The sequence below is a fragment of the Tenrec ecaudatus genome, chromosome 14 (assembly GCF_050624435.1).
Source record: "Tenrec ecaudatus isolate mTenEca1 chromosome 14, mTenEca1.hap1, whole genome shotgun sequence".
Taxonomy (NCBI): domain Eukaryota; kingdom Metazoa; phylum Chordata; class Mammalia; order Afrosoricida; family Tenrecidae; genus Tenrec; species Tenrec ecaudatus.
Window position 1 is genome coordinate 742719 of NC_134543.1, and position 16823 is coordinate 759541.

General features: G+C 58.1%; 1 protein-coding gene across 1 annotated transcript; it reads right to left on the bottom strand.

Annotated features, from left to right (window-relative positions):
* Positions 1-151: 151 nt before the first annotated feature.
* C14H14orf180 (chromosome 14 C14orf180 homolog) lies at positions 152-2758 on the bottom strand. The gene is made up of 4 exons (XM_075531609.1): positions 2636-2758; positions 1071-1200; positions 557-592; positions 152-369 (listed from the first exon to the last, which is right to left on the bottom strand). Exons 1-4 carry the CDS (start codon positions 2756-2758, stop codon positions 152-154), a joined length of 507 nt encoding a protein of 168 aa, XP_075387724.1.
* Between the last annotated feature and the right edge of the window lie 14065 nt (positions 2759-16823).

Sequence of the window (16823 nt, forward strand, 5' to 3'; positions counted from 1 at the left end):
GGCCACAGGACATGATGCCCCCTGAGTCCCCCCTATGGTGTCCTGGCCACAGGACATGAGCACCCCCTGAGTCCGGGAGTTCATGTCATTAAGGCCCTCGCAGGCCCTGAGTATGTGGGTCCCTCTGTCTCACCATCCCTCAGTCCGTCCGTCAGAGCTGCAGGAGGCGTTGCCAGAAGGTGGAGGCCGCGTGCTGCAGGCGCAGGACGAGGACCACAGCCCGGGCCCGGAGGTCCTGCAGGGCCAGTGCCATAGGCTTGGTGTGGCCGCAGCACAGGCCCAGGGCCATGGCGAGCAGGACACACAGGACCAGCCACAGGAGCAGGGAGCCGCCACGTTGGGGGGTGGGCCGCATGGACTGGGCTGAGCCTGGACATGGAGGGGCAGGGAAGACAGGGTCATGAACAAATGGCAGGCTGTCCCCTCCACCAGGGAGGGACACTGCCCACCTCATTTCACCCCAGCTGGCCCCCAGCCTCCACACAGTGCTGCACAGGCAGGTCCCTGTGTGTGACCCTGGGGACCAGGCCCTGGGGAAGGGGGGCTCAGAACTTACCCCTGGTGGTGGTAGGGCGGTCCCTGCAGGGGACATCTGGGGTGAGAGCAGAGAAGGGGATCAGAGAGCGCCAGTTTGGGGGTACAGACAACTGCCCCCCCCATCCCTAGTCCCCACCACAGGCAACCTTGGTCTTGATCTATCTGATGGACACCTGCCATCCTGGGTGAAGGGGCAGAGCCTTGTCAGGGTCCATCTGGGCCGTGGGCCTGGAGGGTGGCCAGTGGCCAGCTGGGTAGGACACAGAGTGGCCTGGATGCTACTGGCTGAGGCAACAGGGCTGGTACTTAGAACCCACTCACCCTGCCCTGCCCCTTGGGCGGATCCCTGTGGGCTCCAGGCTGCTGGGGCTTTTAGGAAGTGCGCTGTGTATGTGGACGGGGCGGGGCTGGGCCCCAGACAAGGGGAGTATGAGGCCCCCTGGTTCACCCAGGGCCCCCCTACCCCACCCCTCTCCCGAGCCCAGGCCCTGCTCAGCCACCTCAGCTGCCCCTCCCCCTCGGGCGCCCCTCACAGTGGACGGCAGCCTCCAGGGGTTCTCGGAACCTCACACGCCTCCTCCCCCTCCGGGACCCCTCGGCACCGCTGCTGGCCTCTGGCTGGCTGCATCTCAGGATGGAGGGTGGGAGTGCCCCGCGACTTTCCTGGGGTGGGTGGAGGAAGACACAGGTGGGTGAGCCCCTCACAGATCAGGCCTCCTAGTCGGGTTGAATCTGCCCCCCAGGACACCTCTGCAGGTGGCTTTGGGAACCTCAGCCCTCAGCTGCCTGGAGCTCCCTGGGCCTGCTGGTGGGAAGTTGGCCGTGTGAGCCCACTGGCTGCTGCGGGAGAGAGGGCTGGCAGCCTGCCGACAGAGGCCGCGGGCAGGGCCTGCTCAGGCCTGCCAGGATGGCGTGGACAGCACCAGTTGGGCAGTGAGGCTACACCATGCAGGAGTGGGCTAGCCTTAGTTCTTTCTTGGTGATGCAGTGGCGCACTGTGTGTGTGTGTGTGCGTGTGTGTGTGTGTGTTGGGGGTGGGGCACCACGAGAATGTATGGGCTTGGTGGGACCCTGGGCACCAGCACTGGCCTGGATCACCCTCTCAGAGCCTTCCTGTCTCTCCAGAGTGCCGTGGGGACCAGATGAGGGGCAACCTCTCCTGCAGACCCACCCCAGCCCCACCTCCCCCACAGGAGGGGGCCCCAGGGACTGTGGATGATGTGAGGTCAGACCTGAGGGATAGTGACAGGCTGGCAAGGTGTATGTGGGGAGGGGAGCAAAAATTCTGGGCCTAATGGGACTGAACTCCCGAGCTGTGGACACCCTAACTCTGGGCTGGAGAGCAGGACCCTGCTCAGAATCCAGTGTCCTGCCTGCTGTGAGGTCACGTCAGCTGGGGGGGGGGGGGGTGCCCAGTGCCCAGTCCCTCCTGATGGTCTTATAAAAATAGCAGGGCTCATGTTTACACAAAGGCACACACCATGCACATACATGCACACTACACATACACACATATATATCACATACCATGCATCCCCCACATATGCACGCAGATGTACACCATATACCACACACACATATACACCTGCACACACAGCACACATATGCACATTTACACACACAGCACACCCACACACATTCACACAGTGCATACATGCTCACCCCCACACACCTTCACCCCCCACCCCCCCCAAACACAGTGCACACATGCTCACCCCAGCACACCTGCACATTCACATATACACAGCACACACATGCTCACGTGCACACACTCACATGAATGCACAGGAACACACGCATACAAAGTGCACACATGCTCACACATGCACGTGCACACACGGTTACATGCATGCACACGCGCACACCCTCACATACATACACACTGCACACACGTTCACACGTGTACTTATTCAGGCACACACCCACGCACACACACACTGGAGAGGACAGATTCCACGTGAGGACCTGGGTACAAGTGTGAGGATGCCAAGGGAGGTGAGGGTGGATGGGGAGGCCCTGAAAAACCAGGCAGCCAAGGGGTGTTTCTGTCTCTACAGCCCAGGGGCTTCAGTCACTCAGCCTGGCCCGGCAGCCTTACCTGCTCAGGCCTGGGCCCTGGCATGCTGGTGCTGGTCTTGCTGTCTCTCTTGGCCTGGCGCCGCATCTCTGGTGGGCAGTTGGACCTCAGGGGGTGCACCGAGGTCCTCATTTCCTGGCACATGGTCCTGAGAGGAGGGGGAGCTGGTTGATCCATCACGCAGCTGCCGTGTGTGCCTCCGCGACCCCCACAGATGTGACAGGTGGCCACGCGTGGTCCTCTGCCCACTGCCTGATGGGCCTCCTATGGTCTCTGCTGCAGCCACTCCCTCATTCGGTGCTGCGCGGGGGGGGGGGGCTGTGTGGGTGAGGGCCTGCGCGGGGTCTGGGCACTCCTCCAGGCCTGCAAGGAGCGGGTGCTCCCCACGGGCCCGCTGGGAGGTAAAGGGATTCCACTCCCCTGGTAGGGATAAACCCGGCAAACAACAGCCCCGCTCCCCAAGTCTGCTTGCCACGGAGAGAGCCCAGGTATGCCCAAGGGGGCAGGCGCCTCTGGTCACAGGATCAGGGGTCTTATTGCCAACAGGGGCGGAGCAGACGCTGGCAGCCAGGGGCGGGGTGGGGGGTAGTGAGGGATGGTGTGGGCAGCCCCCGCCCTCCCCTGCCCACAGGACCCCCAGAGAACAGGGCCAGCCAGAGGTGCAGAGGCTGACTGCTAGCAGCAGGCGGTGGTAGGAGTCCACACAGGGGCAGCTCAGAAGAAAGACCTGTCAGTCTGATGGCCACAGTGCAACCCTGACAGCCCTGTGGGGCCGGCTACCACAGCCCTGGGACCCAGGGGTGAGACCTGCAGACTCGGGGACACCCTTTGTTGGCCTCTGTGTGTCAGGACTGCCAGGATGCCACACATGGTGCTGTGCCATCTTGAGACATTCTGCGGCTCAGTGTCCACCCTGGCCAGGACAGGAAGCTTGTGGGAGGTGGCCTCAGAGGAGCAGGGACTGGCAGAAGGTGGGGTGCCACTGGGGCCATGGAGAGGTCATGGTACCCCTCTGTGCGGCCCATTCCAGCCCATGTCTCAGCCCATGTCCAACTGTGTGGCCTTGGGTGGGGCTCTCAACCTTTCTGTGCCTCAGTTCACCCCTGTAAATTGGGAAGGCATTTGGGGAGGGCTGAGACCCTTCAACTCCCACCCCCCGTGACTATGCATGACTTGGCCATCCTGGAGGTCTGGCCAGAGTGGACAGTGGTGGGTGTCCCCCACTGTCTCCTGTCCCCAGTGGCCCCAGACCCAGCCCTGACCAGGCCCTGCCCTAAGGCTCTCAGGCTCCATGCTGAGGTCCTGTCCCCAGATAAGAAGCTGTCTCTGGAGGCCTTGACCTCAGTGACCCTGTGGGAGGGGGGTAGGTGGGAGGGGAGTGCTGAAGTGTCAGCAGTCTGCTGTGTGGGCAGGGCCTTGGGGCCCTGAAACTCGAGGTGGCTCGTGACAAGGCTGATAACAGACGGAAAATAGCTGTGGGGCGGGCCTGTGAGTGTCAGCACCTGGGGGATGGGGCACGGGGCCCCTGGACACAGCCCCTCTGTCCTGGGCTTCCAGCCCCTCTGTCCTGGGGTTCCAGCCCCTCTGTCCTGGGGTTCCAGCCTCTCTGTCCTGGGGTTTCAGCCCCTCTGCCTAGGGTTCCAGCCCCTCTGTCCTGGGGTTCCAGCCCCTCTGTCCTGGGGTTTCAGCCCCTCTGCCTAGGGTTCCAGCCCCTCTGTCCTGGGGTTCTAGCCCCTCTGTCCTGGACACAGCCCCTCTGCCCATCATGACCATCCTGTCTTCACTGGTAGGCCAGAGCGAGCAGCTGTGTCCTCAGGGTAGTGGTGTCCATGGGTCGGGGACACCTCCTTCAGTCCCAGTTGGTCCCACTCACCAGGCAGCGTCCCTGATGGCCAGCCAGATCATTCTGCTGCAGTCTCCTGGATGCCCCACTGAGGAGCGCTCCTCCCCCAACTGCCCCATGCACGGGTGCACACTCACAGACACACATACCCCAGTCACACACTCATTCACACATACTCATATACACATACACACATGTACACACTCATATATACCATACACATTCTCATGCATATATACATGTGTGTATACACTCACAAATGGGCACATTCACACACACATCATCACACACTCACTTATACACACATGTACACAGTCATACACTCATAGAAACACTTGCACACTTGTACATACACTGAAACACATGCACACACTCATACCTGCTCACCTATACAAGCAACACACACTCATATACCCAGATGCACTGTTGCACACATGCACACACCTACACATATATACACCCACAGTAACACTTATATACACTCATGCACACATTTATATACACACATATACACGTACACACATGGGTGCACACACACATGCATCTACTTAAAACTATACATGAACAAGTCACACATGAACACATACTCATGTACATTCACACACACAGAGACACACCCATGTCCACGTGCACATATGCACACTCATGTAGTACACACATTCACAAACACAACTACACTCTTCATGTACAAGTAGACACACATGCACGTTCAGGCATGTACATGCCCACAGGCAGACACCCTCACACACACTCACACATTTATACACGTGACCATACTCATTCACTGATATACACTAGTGCATGCTCATGCACATCCCGGTCCCAGTGACCCACCTGGGCACCTGCCCTGCTGCAGCTCTGGTGTGGGCTCCCTGAAGGTCTGGGGCCCCACAGGGGCTGATGGTCAGAGCCAGGCCGGTCTCTCAGCCCAGGAACTGGAGCTGGGTGAGGACCCAGGTGACTGAGTTTCGATTACAGCTGGGAGGGGCGCGGCCCTTCTGTCGTCTCAGGGTCCATGCAGGATAGCCGCAGGCTTGGGAGGCTAGGGGAGCTCAGCTGAGGGTGCAGCCTGGCCCTCTGTGTGGACATCGCCTCTGTCTCCCCCTGGCCCCCATGGGGCGTCCCAGTGTTGCTGCTCCAGGGCTGCCAGCGCTGCTTGGCAGCTCCGAGGCAGATAACAGTGTTCCCAAATTAGGCTTGAGGACTCTGGGGAGGCCCTGCGGGTGGGCAGTCCTGACAGGGGTGAGAAGGAACTGGAGCTGGCTGTAGGCCCTGGGGGCCCCTTCCTAGCTGGGCTTGGCAGCATCTGCTGGGAGTGGGGCTCTGCCTAGACTGGGGGCAGCCTGGCAGGTGGAAGACATGTGTCCCTAGCCAAGGGCCCCCACACAGTGAGTGCCTGTGGGTGCTTCCTAACCTACAGGGGTGATCTGTGTGCAGCTTTCTGGTGTCTGACCAAGGGCCAGGCCAGGGGATGTCCACGTGGTGGATTGGAACAGTGACCTGAGTGAGGGGACACCCACCTGCCTGCCCATGGGTTGGGCGCCCCAGAGGGCAGAACCACAGGCAGGGTGACCTCCTGGCACATGGGGGCAAAGGCCTAGGGACCACATGGCCGAGAGTCTGAGGACTAACTCAGCTGCTGGCTGCAGAGATCCCTGACTTGTCCTTACTGTGGGCCGATTCTGACTGGTGGTCAGGATCTGTGCATTTTCCTAGTAAGCCCCCTGAATTGTGGGTGCTGTCGGTGAGTTCTGGGGCCATTGCCATGAGTGAGGGAGCCCGCCAAGATGGGGGGTTGTGTGGGAGGGACGGTTGATGTCAGGGCAGGTAGAGAATGCTGGAATGTGGAGGTCTGTCCTTGACTCGTGGTAATGGGGCAGCCAGAGGTCAGACATGGCCCCTCCACTTATCATAGGAGGTGACAGCTGGAGGGTCTGCTGGCTGATGAAGTGTGAATGTGAAGCAGTCAGGGTGGGCTCAAATGTGACAGTTATGAACCACGTGTGAACATTAATGTGATGCATCCAAGTGACCAGGTCACTTCCCGCCACTGTGTGATCTGATGTCATCCTCCTCAAGCCATGATGCATGTAACTACATTCCATGTTCTCTGTTGGAAATCTTAGCCCTTGCATGTTAATGAAGGGGTGTTTCTGGGGATGTGGGTTTCCTACTGGGCTAACTGCAAGGTCAGCATTTCAATCCCTGCAGCTGCATTAGAGAAAGACAGGCTTTCTCTTCCTGTAGAGACTGAGGGCCTCAGAAACCCACAGGGCAGGCCCACCCTGTCCTGCATGGTCTCTGGGGCTCACCGTCCACTGGAGGACAGGGGTTTGGTGTATGTTAATGAGGCAGTGTTTGGGTGTTTGTATGTAAATGAGTCAATGTCTGGGTGGGTGTGTATGTTAATAAGGCAGAGTCTGTGTGTGTATGCTAATGAGGCAGTGTCTGTGTGTGTATGTTAATGAGGCCATGTCTGGGTGGGTGTGTATGTTAATGAGGCAGTGTCTGCGTTGGTGTGTATATTAATGAGGCAGTGTCTGGGTGGGTGTATGTTAATGAGGCAGTGTCTGGGTGGGTGCGTATGTTAGTGAGGCAGTGTCTGTGTGTGTATGTTAATGAGGCAGAGTCTGCGTAGGTGTATGTTAATGAGGCAGTGTCTGGGTGGGTGTATGTTAGTGAGGCAGTGTCTGGGTGGGCATGTATGTTAATGAGGCAGTGTCTGGGTGGGTGTGGATGTTAATGAGGCAGTGTCTGGGTGGGTGAGTATGTTAGTAAGGCAGGTTCTGGGTGGGCATGTATGTTAATGAGGCCGTGTCTGGGTGGGCGTGGATGTTAATGAGGCACCCCACAAGAGCTGCTCCTTTACTGGGCTCTCTGTCTCACTGCACAACACACCACAAACTCCTTCTATGAAGCAAATATCACCCTGGTACCCAAACCAGGCAGAAATGTCACTGGGTATAAAACTATTGACCTTTATCCCTATGATCATGGGTGAAGAAAACTCAACAACATTCTAGCTAACAGAATTCAACAAAACATTTAAAAGTACGTGCTGATCGACTTTGATTTGTGCTAGCTATGAAAGGATGATTCAGTATTAGAAAACAATCAATGTAATCTGCTATAGAAATACAACAAGAAAGGAATTGTATGATGATATCGATTGATGCAGAAAAGGTGCTTGATAGATTCACCATCCATTCTTGATAAAAGCACTCGCTAAAATAGCAATAGATGGGAATTCCTCAACAGAGGGAAGATCGTGCATGCAACGCCGAGGCTCACAGCTAGCTAGACATTCTCCTGCGAGCGTGGACCAACAGGACTTCACTGTAGCTCCACTCTTGCTTCATAGAGCCCTAAGAGTCTTAGCCCTCCAGAGCTATTAGACACCAGAAAGAAACCAAAATAGCCTAACTGGCCAAGAAGAAGCAAAACTTGATTTGCAGGCAATATTATCTTATATATAGAAACCTCCCCAAATTCAATAAAAATATGATGAAACGAATTGATAAAGTTGGCAACGTAGCAGGCTCTACGATCAACACACAAGAATCAATAGGATTAAGGGTGAGAATTCTGAAAAGGAAATTTTAAATATACCATTTATAATAACCATCCTCAAGATGAAATACTTAGGAATAGGCCTAACCACAGAGATAAAAGGCTTGTACTGGAAAAAAAATAAAAAAGAAGGTACAAAGCCCTACTCCCAGAAACTAAGAGACTCACAGAAATGGAAGTGTCCCATGTTCATGGTTCAGAAGACTTAATCTTGTGAAAATGTCAATCCTACTCGCAAAGCAAGCTCACTGCCATCTGGTCCATGCCGACTCATAGCGACCCTATAGGACAGGGTAGAACTGCCCTGTGAGTTTCTGAGACCGTAGCTCTATGGGAGTAGAAAGCCCTGTCTTTGTCCTGGGGAGTGGCTGGTGCTTTCAAACTGCTGACCTTGTGGATCATAGCCCAATGCGTAACCACTGTGTCGCCAAGCCATCTATGAATATAATGCCATTCTGATTGAGATCCCAGCATCCTTCCTCAAGGAGATGGAAAACCAAATCCCTGACTTTGCGTGGGGAGTAAAGCAAAGTACTAACTGAGCACAGAGCAGGAGGCCTCTCGCTCCTGGCTTCAGAACGGACCACACAGCCGCGGGGGTCAAACGAGCCTGCCATTGCCATCGACACGAAGCCAGAGGAGAAACAGTGCACCTTCAGCAAACGGGCTTTCTACAAAGGGCCATCTCTTCAACAAACCGCACCGGGAAAACTGTACCTCCACTTCCACAAAGAATGGCGGGACCATACCTCACACCACATGCAAGAATGAACTTGTGGGGTGCAAAGGGCCGTGGGGTGACTGAAGGGTAGGATAAGGGACCATCAGGCAAGGCACGCAGGGCTCACCTCTTCCGATGGCAGGGTCAAGAGGAAGGGAGGGGAACATATTCTCTCACAGGCTTATGTCATCGTGGCATGCAAGCTACGGCCTGCACGTCAAACAACAGGAAGGGGGTGTGCCAGGAGCACACACCTAACAAGATGGCGGGTCCTCGAGTTGAGAGGGTGGCCGAACCGTGGGCGTCCCTGAGCTCTTCTCCAGGGGAGCAATCTATGATCCTTGTGAGAAGGGGTGAGGGGCGTGCTGGGGGTGGGTGGTCTGATGGTTTTTGAGGGCCGACAGTGGGCAGGCAGAGAGCTTCAAGCAGTTCCTTTCAAGTGTATAGCAGCAACCATGTGCTTGCAAGCAGCACCTTAAAACTGGCATCATTATGGGGGGCAACTTTAGTTATGAGAATGTGAATGGGATTCATCGTTGACCGACGAGGATGAAGACCTTCCTCCACCAGAATCTGCCTCCAGACTCCTTCAATATGAGCACAGAGAATTTGTCGGCAGACACTGTTCTGGTTCTCAGTTTCCCGCATGAGCTCAAGGCGGATCAGAGATCTAAATGGAAACCCTACAACCATAGAGGCCACTCATAGACAAGCAAGGCCCAACTTAAGCACCGGAATGCAGGGCATAAACGCACCTCCTCAAATAGACCTCCTAAAATAGCACCAAAGGCTTCATCCAAAGGGGGAAAGAGGCCCCACAGACTGGGACAAGTTTTCTGTCATTGACACATCAAATAAGGCTTGTTTCAAAAACCTACAGAAAACTGCAACACCCAAAGGGGAAAAAGAGGAATGATCCTATTATAAATGGGCAGAAGACTTGAATAAACAAGCCACCAATGATGGCATTCAGGCGGCCAACCGACGTGTGAAGAAATGCTCATGATCACTGCCATTCTGGACCATGACGAGATACACACCCCCTCACAGGGGCATGCACAGCAACATGCAAAGACAAATGGTTACAAACGCTGGGGAGGGTGTGGGGAGAGCGGGACCCTCATGCACTGTGGTGGAACTGCTGTAAACATGAACAACCATTGTGGCAGTGGCACACTGTCCCTCAATCAGGTGGGACAAGTACCATGTGACCCAGCCATCTCTCTATGCAGTAGGTACCCCGAAGCAGTGGTTCTCAATCTTCCTAGTGAAGCGACCCTTTCAGTCAGTTCCTCATGTTGTGGGGAGCACCCCCCCATGTGTTAGTCTGGGTAGACTAGAGAAACAAATTCATAAGCATGCATATGTATAAGGAAAAGGAATTGAACATTGAGGAAACATCCCAGCCCAGTCCAGATCAAGTCCATAAATCTGATATTAACCCATATGTCCGATGCCAATCTGTTAGGCCTCTTCAGACTCACGAAACACACGCAATGACTCCGAACGCAGGAAGGTCACAGGCCAGTGGGTGGAAGTCTTATCGATCCAGTGGTGTTGTAAGCATCTCAGCGCTGGTAGGGGTCTCCACTGCATCAAGGTAGGTCCATGTGACTTCTCCTCAGGGATGTCTTTCAGGGAGGGAGTCAGCCTTGTCAGTAGTGTCTCTCTGGGAGTGAGCAGAAAGAGAGACTCCCACCTCCAAGGAGGAAAGAGTTCCCAGAATCCTCTGGAGAAGGTCATGCCACACAGAAACCTCATTGGCTATACAGTGATTGACAGGCTAGCCTCTACCCCTTCACTCTTAATCCTCTCAGGTCCCCAATTGATACCAGATTATGTAACTACCACAGCATCAAAGAAGCAAATGTTGGTGGTTATGGAGAAGCTGGGATGGGAAAGGGGGGAAGGGAATGAGGGGGAGAAAAAACAATAAAAATTTATCTTAAAATAGGGTTGTGGATAGTAACATACATAGACAGGAAGTAAACAGAGAACAACATAGAGAGGTGTAGATTTCTCTAAATGTGGGTACACACACACACACACACACACACACACACACACACACTCCAGGCACTTGCAGTTTGGAGGTCTGGTGCTGGTGCTGTCGGTTGGACCGGCTTCTTCTGGTGTCTCTAGGGGACGACCTGTTTCTTCCCCTTTCCCGTTTTGAACTCTGTTCCCTGGGTCCCTCATCCATCCTCTACTGGTCACACCCGTCCAGCCGACCGCCCACTGCTGAAAGCCCTGCGGGCAGCACTGGTTGCCTCCCTAGGTGGCCAGTTGATTAGCACATTACTGTCATCTGCAGCCTCCACCCCCTTGACTGGTCTGCAACACCCGCCAAGGTTCTGGGGATCTGGAGGAGGGAGGTCGGCTCCTGCCCTGGGGTCTGAGGCTTGTGACTAAGAGCTGGCTGTCCATACAGAGCAAGGTCAAGTGGCGGTGGGAGGAGTCTCCCCTTCCTCAGCTCCTGGCCCCCTTCACATGGCAGGGGGACCTGCCTGCCACTTCCTGGCAGTCCTCACACATTCACCGCTGGAGTGGCCCTGAGGGGTGGTGGATCCCTGTGCGTCACTCGTGGCTGGTGGCTCTGCCCAAGGTGGATGTAGGGGTGCTCACACTGAGGCCCATTCTCCGATATCACTCCCCGTCCAGGCTGTGTGCCCACGTGGGCTCAGGGGGACACAGGTCACATGGCCTAGGGGCCATGCTGAGCTGGCTGGCATCAGCGTGCCCAGGGGCGGACAGAGATCTCCAGAACCTACACCTCCAGCGACCCCGGCAGGCCTCCCACTGGTCCTGCTCCATCTGTGGGGCACGAAGGCAGAGGAGGTTCAGGTGAGACTGCCCCGGGGAGCCACCTGACCTCACAGGCATGCGTATATACGCGCTCTCACCAGCGTGTGCACCCAGCTCAGCCTCCCCGAGGCCCCAGGAGTGCCCTAAGGTGACTTCCCTTCCCCACTTCTCCTCCTGGCAGGCCTGACTCCTGACACCACCACCCTCACCACTACTTTGCCCCTCCTCGACCCGCAGGCCACTTTGCCAGGGAAAGTGCGTCAGCGGGCGTCTGTGCACTCATGTATGTGCGTGTCTGTGAGCTGCGGAATGGGCGGGGCATGGGCTGGGCACAGCACAGGTGTGGGCACGGCACAGGTGAAGAGCTTCTGCACCCGGGGCGAGCTTCTGCACCCAACTCAAGACTCTTGTCCTCAGGTGGAACGATGGGTGCGCCTCGGCAACACTGCCCCCTCCCCAGAGAGCTTGGGGCGTCTGACCCCTCCCCCACTCCCCCAGGTCCTCAGCTGTGTACCTGCGGTGTCCTGTGCCTGCGGTGTCCTGGGGGTCCCTCCCAAGCCACCCTGCAGCCTGCCCTGAGCGTGGGGCTGGGGTGCAGGGACCCCAGTAAGTTCCTCTCATCACTCTGACCCCTCCTGGGGTCCTGCCCATCTGCGTGCTGGCTTCGTGGAGTCACCTCCCCCACCTGCTGTCACTCCTGTCCCCTCTCCTGTCGCTGGCCCAGCGATGGTGTCACCCTGCCCACACGACCTGGGGGCCACTCCTTGTCTGTGGCTTTGCAGGCAGGACAGCCCTGGGACCCCCTGGCACCATGCCCATGGGGCATGTTTGGAGGGGCTGTGTCCAAGGCGGCAGGTGGCCGGCCTCAGCCTTGGGAACAGAGGGGGCTTCACAGGTGGGGCCCAGAAGCCAATGGCAGGGGATGGTAGGTGATGGGGTATCTGGGTTTGCCTTGGGCAGGGACAGGCTGCTGCCGGTGACCATGAAGCATGGCAGGTCACAACTCCTGGGGGAGGAGCAGGGGGGTGAAATATCCACGTCATTAAGGTAAATTTGCTCCAAAAGGTGTTGATTTGGCTCTCAATTGCTCTCTGTCCTTCCGGGCTTATTTGAGCTCCTGGCCCCGGCCCTGTTCTATTCTGGGCCCCTGAGGCAGCACTGGCTGGGGGTGCGGGGAGCCTCCCGGGGCTGCCTGAGGGATGGTGCAGGGGGTCACAGACAGCTGCTTGTCACCCCAACATGGGCTGACTGTGTCCACCCAGCGTGTATGGGCCAAGCAATGCTCTGCAGTCCCGGGAGATGGGGCGCTCAGCCAGGAGACCCTCACTCACAACAAAACCCAGATATGCCTGCTTCCTCTCTGCTGGGCCTGAAGGGTGGGGTGGCGGGGGGGCTCCAGGGAGTCAAAGTGGCAGGAGCCCCCTTCCCCCCACCCCCATCACAGGTAAGTGTGTGTGTGAGTTTGGTGGTGGTTGGGGCGGGGGGCGAGACTGCACCAGCTCTCCGCACACATGGAGGGTTGGCTGGACCAGCTCAGGAGCTGACAGGGGCATGAGGGGAGGGGACCGCCTGGGAGTCACCTCTGTGACTCTCGTCCATTCTGTGTGCCTGTGGGGACAGTGGGAGGTGTCTGCCTCGTGGGGGCACCCCACCCCAGGGCTTCCTTGCAGCTTGTGACACAAACAGGCATGTGGGGTGCCGGGCTCAGCAGGTCTGCTCCCAGGCGAGTCTGACTCTGGCCTGCGCGTCTGCTCTTCCAGATGATCCTCGGGGCTCTCTGTGCTGTCCGCCTGGACCTCGGTGCGCGAGGTGCTGCAAGGCCCACCATGGAGCTCCCTAGGGGATGCTGGGCTGGGCTCTGTTGGATGAGGCAGCCCCTCAGGGCACCCAGGCAGGGTCAAGGTGACCCTTGTTTCTGTTTCCTTGTGGCAGGTTGGCTCAGGGCCAGGCGACCCCCCTACTTCTCACAGTTGTTGCAAAGGCTTTGTCTGGGGCGGCGGCCCACAGCCCAGGCGCGAGTCCTCTGGGAACCCCTTAAGGCAGAGGCCTCCTTCACCCTGTCATCCAGACACCACCACCACCACCCCACCCCCGGCAGAGCTGCTCATCCTGGGGCTGGGGGCGGCAGCCACACCCTCCACTGGCGGTTCCCTTACTGCTGGGCCCGGGGCGCTGGGGTGGCCCACGTCCGGGGGGTGGGCCATTGATGAGCGCTCAGGAGTGGGGATTGAATGGCCGTCCAAGGGCGTGCAGCTTCCACCTCCCGGCTGTGCAGGCACCTTTGAGCGCCGAGGGCATGTGGGGCTGCAGAAATCCTGGCGGCCTGCGTCTCAGGTGGCCAAGGGCAGGAGCAGGGGGGCGAGGGAGGGGGCTCAGCACCAGGGGGTGGGAAGCCGATCTCCAGGCCTTGCTTCCGAGGGTTGTCATGGTGCGTCCTCACTCCAGACTTGCCATGGTGCTAGCTGTTCGCACGGCTGCTGGGGGTGGGGGGAGAATGGGGGTTCCCAGGTCCCCCTGCTGTGGCCCCCATGTGTCTCACTGCAGACTCTGCCTTCCGCTTGCCTCCCTGCTGGGTGCTCCACCTTCTCCTCCAGCACCTACCCAGGTCCCCATTGCACCCACCTGCATCTCCCCCAAGGTCCTGGCTGGGGGCCACTTTCTGGAGAGACTGAATTCTGGGGGCTGCATGGAGGCTTCCTGGGGAAGGGGCACTGAGACCCCTGCCCGCAGCTCTATCTCTCCCAGGTTCCTGGGGAAGGTGGGGAGGTGGGGATCATCCCCACCCCCACTCTGTACATCTGGTACTAGGGCTTGGTGGCCAGTTGGGCAGGGTGGTTTCTAGGGGGCTCTTTCCAGGAGCAGCAGGTGAGGGGGGAGCCTGGATGTTGTCTGAACTTCTGGGAAGGGATTCTGCAGGCTGACCTGGGGCCCCCACCTTCTGCCTGATCTAGCCTGTGCCTTCTGGGACCCTACCCTGCAGAGCCCCCCACCCCAGGGGACAAAGTTTAGAGGCTGATGGTGAGGGAGTAGTTACCCTGTCCACTGACCACGAGGCCCAAGCCCATCTGCAGCCTGGGAGCTGAGGCTACGACGGGGCACCTCTGATCTCCAGACAGTGACCCTGACCCCAAAGTGGGGAGGGAGACCTCACAGGGTCATGGGGCCAGAAGGGTGTACAGCCTCCAGACCTTGAGACCTGGGGGGCCCTGGCCTGAGACCCAGCCCCCTGTGCTTGGCCTAGCTCTGCCCTGTAGACTCGGGGCGACGAGGAGGATGGCAGTGTCTGGGGGCTGCAGAAGCAGGCATGCCTGAGCATCTCTGAGTAGATGCTGTAAACACCACTTTATCCCCCTGACGGGTGGGCAGCTGCGAGGCGTGTAATACCCCCTCATAAAGGACCCCGTGGCATTGCCAGCAGCGCCGAGGGCCAGCGGATGAGGCCCCATGTGAGGTGCTGCTGATGAGAATTTTTATAAGTCTTTTTTAATAAGAGTTGCAACAGCTCCTGCGAGACAATCAGGCAGCTTGGGTGGGAGGCGGGTGACCCAGGGCCCGGATGGGTGGTGGGTGGGAGGCCCTGCAGCTCAGCCCCTCCAGATTGTGACCTTCAATGTCTGCTCCCTCTGATGACCAGTGAGTGACCATGTGGGGCGGGGCTGGGATCCCTGGTCAGCAGCCTGGCCCAAGAGAGGGGGTCCCAGCCCAAACAGGAGGGAACTGCACATGGCTGGAGGTCCACTAGATGGCGGCAGAGGACAGGCCAGGACGTTTGGGATGGCTGGCTGGAGGGCAGAGATGTTGAAGCTGGGGTAGGTGGGCCTGGGCCTGGTGAGGGGGCTCTGAGATGTCATCCAGGGGCCCAGCACACTCAGAATCCCAAGAGGAACCCAGAGACAGCTGTCCGGGGGAGGCTGTCCTGCCCACATCTACCCACACCCTCCCTGCTGCCCACACCTGCCCTTGCTGCCCATGTCTGCCCACACTTCCTATGCCTGCCCATGCTGCCCCTGTCTAACACATATGCCCGAGGCCCAGTGCAGGTTGGAGTCTGATGGGCTGTTCCTTGGCTGAGGACACACCCAGGTTCAGCACACAAGAGTCTGGGCTGAGGCTAAGCATGCTGTGTGCCTGGCACTGAGCCCTGGTCTGGGTGGTTCCATTGTGTAGTGGCCTGACTGAGCTGTTTCTGCAGTGCCCGATCCCCTTACTGTGGTGCCCCAGCTGCCTGGCCTGCCCACCCTGAAGTCCTCAGAGGTCATTGCCTGAGACCTGGCAAGGATTCTGTCCTAGCCCCACCCCCGGTGGTGGGGGTGCTGGTGCCTCTGGCCAGCTGGAGTGCACAGAGACAGGTGGGGGTTCCTTGAGGCTGAGCTTAGATCCCAGTACCCTCACTGAGCCTGGATCCTAGCTCCCACACTGAACCTGGATCTCACCCACATGGAGTCTTGCCTGGCTCCAGATAGGGCTCTGAAATGCTGGCTGACTGCCTGTGCAGAGACACGGCACCCAAACCTTCACCTGCTACAGGGTGGGGTGGTCTGGAGAAAGTCCAGGGAAGGGACCCTGCCCCTTGTCCCTCCAGGGCGTGGTGCTGGCACGGTAGGGCCTGTGTGGAGCTCAGGTGACAGTTTCTCAGGGGCTTGCACCCCCTCCAGCCCTTGACGCCCATCTCTCCTCTGAGGGCCCAAATCCCATCCGGCCTTCCTGCCCTAGCCTGGAGGCTAGTCTCAGGGATAAGGTTTCAGGGAGAGAGACTAGGGCCTGTGGGGGACCCACAGGGCCTCCCGGTGGCAGCCTGATGGTGTGATGTCCTGGCTGTGGTGGGTGAGGACCCGCAGCCCCTCTAATTGCATAAGCCTCCTGAGATGACAGTGCCCCCACGTCCAACTGGTCTCAATTCCCTGCTCCCATTTACAGCCGTGGGGCAGGGAGGGGGGGTGACTCTGAAGAATTACCTGCCACTGGTGCTTATTTAAATCCCGGTGATTTATGAGTGGGGACAGTTTTAAGGCCACAGCGAGCAGGTAGTCAGCCAGACTGCTGAACAGACAGTTTCCAAAGTGAAGGTGAAGGCATGCAGACACGGCACTGCCCCCAGCCCACCCACGCTCCACAGGGCAGAGACCCTACCCTCCCCAGGGCTGACAAGGCCCTGCAGACAGCGAGGTCCTTGCACAGGTCTGGGCACCCGGGCTCTGCCAGGGCCCCCCTGGCCCTGAGCTGCTGTGAGCGACTGGGCACTGGCGGGGGAGGGCACCTATTGGCTTGTT

Excerpts from the sequence above, each read along its gene's own strand:
- C14H14orf180 (XM_075531609.1), bottom strand. The coding sequence starts at position 2,758 with ATGTGCCAGGAAATGAGGACCTCGGTGCACCCCCTGAGGTCCAACTGC. Across the intron at positions 1,201-2,635 it reads CAGGGCCCAGGCCTGAGCAG|GAAAGTCGCGGGGCACTCCC; the intron begins GTAAGGCTGCCG and ends CACCCACCCCAG. Across the intron at positions 593-1,070 it reads CCTGGAGGCTGCCGTCCACT|ATGTCCCCTGCAGGGACCGC; the intron begins GTGAGGGGCGCC and ends CTCTCACCCCAG.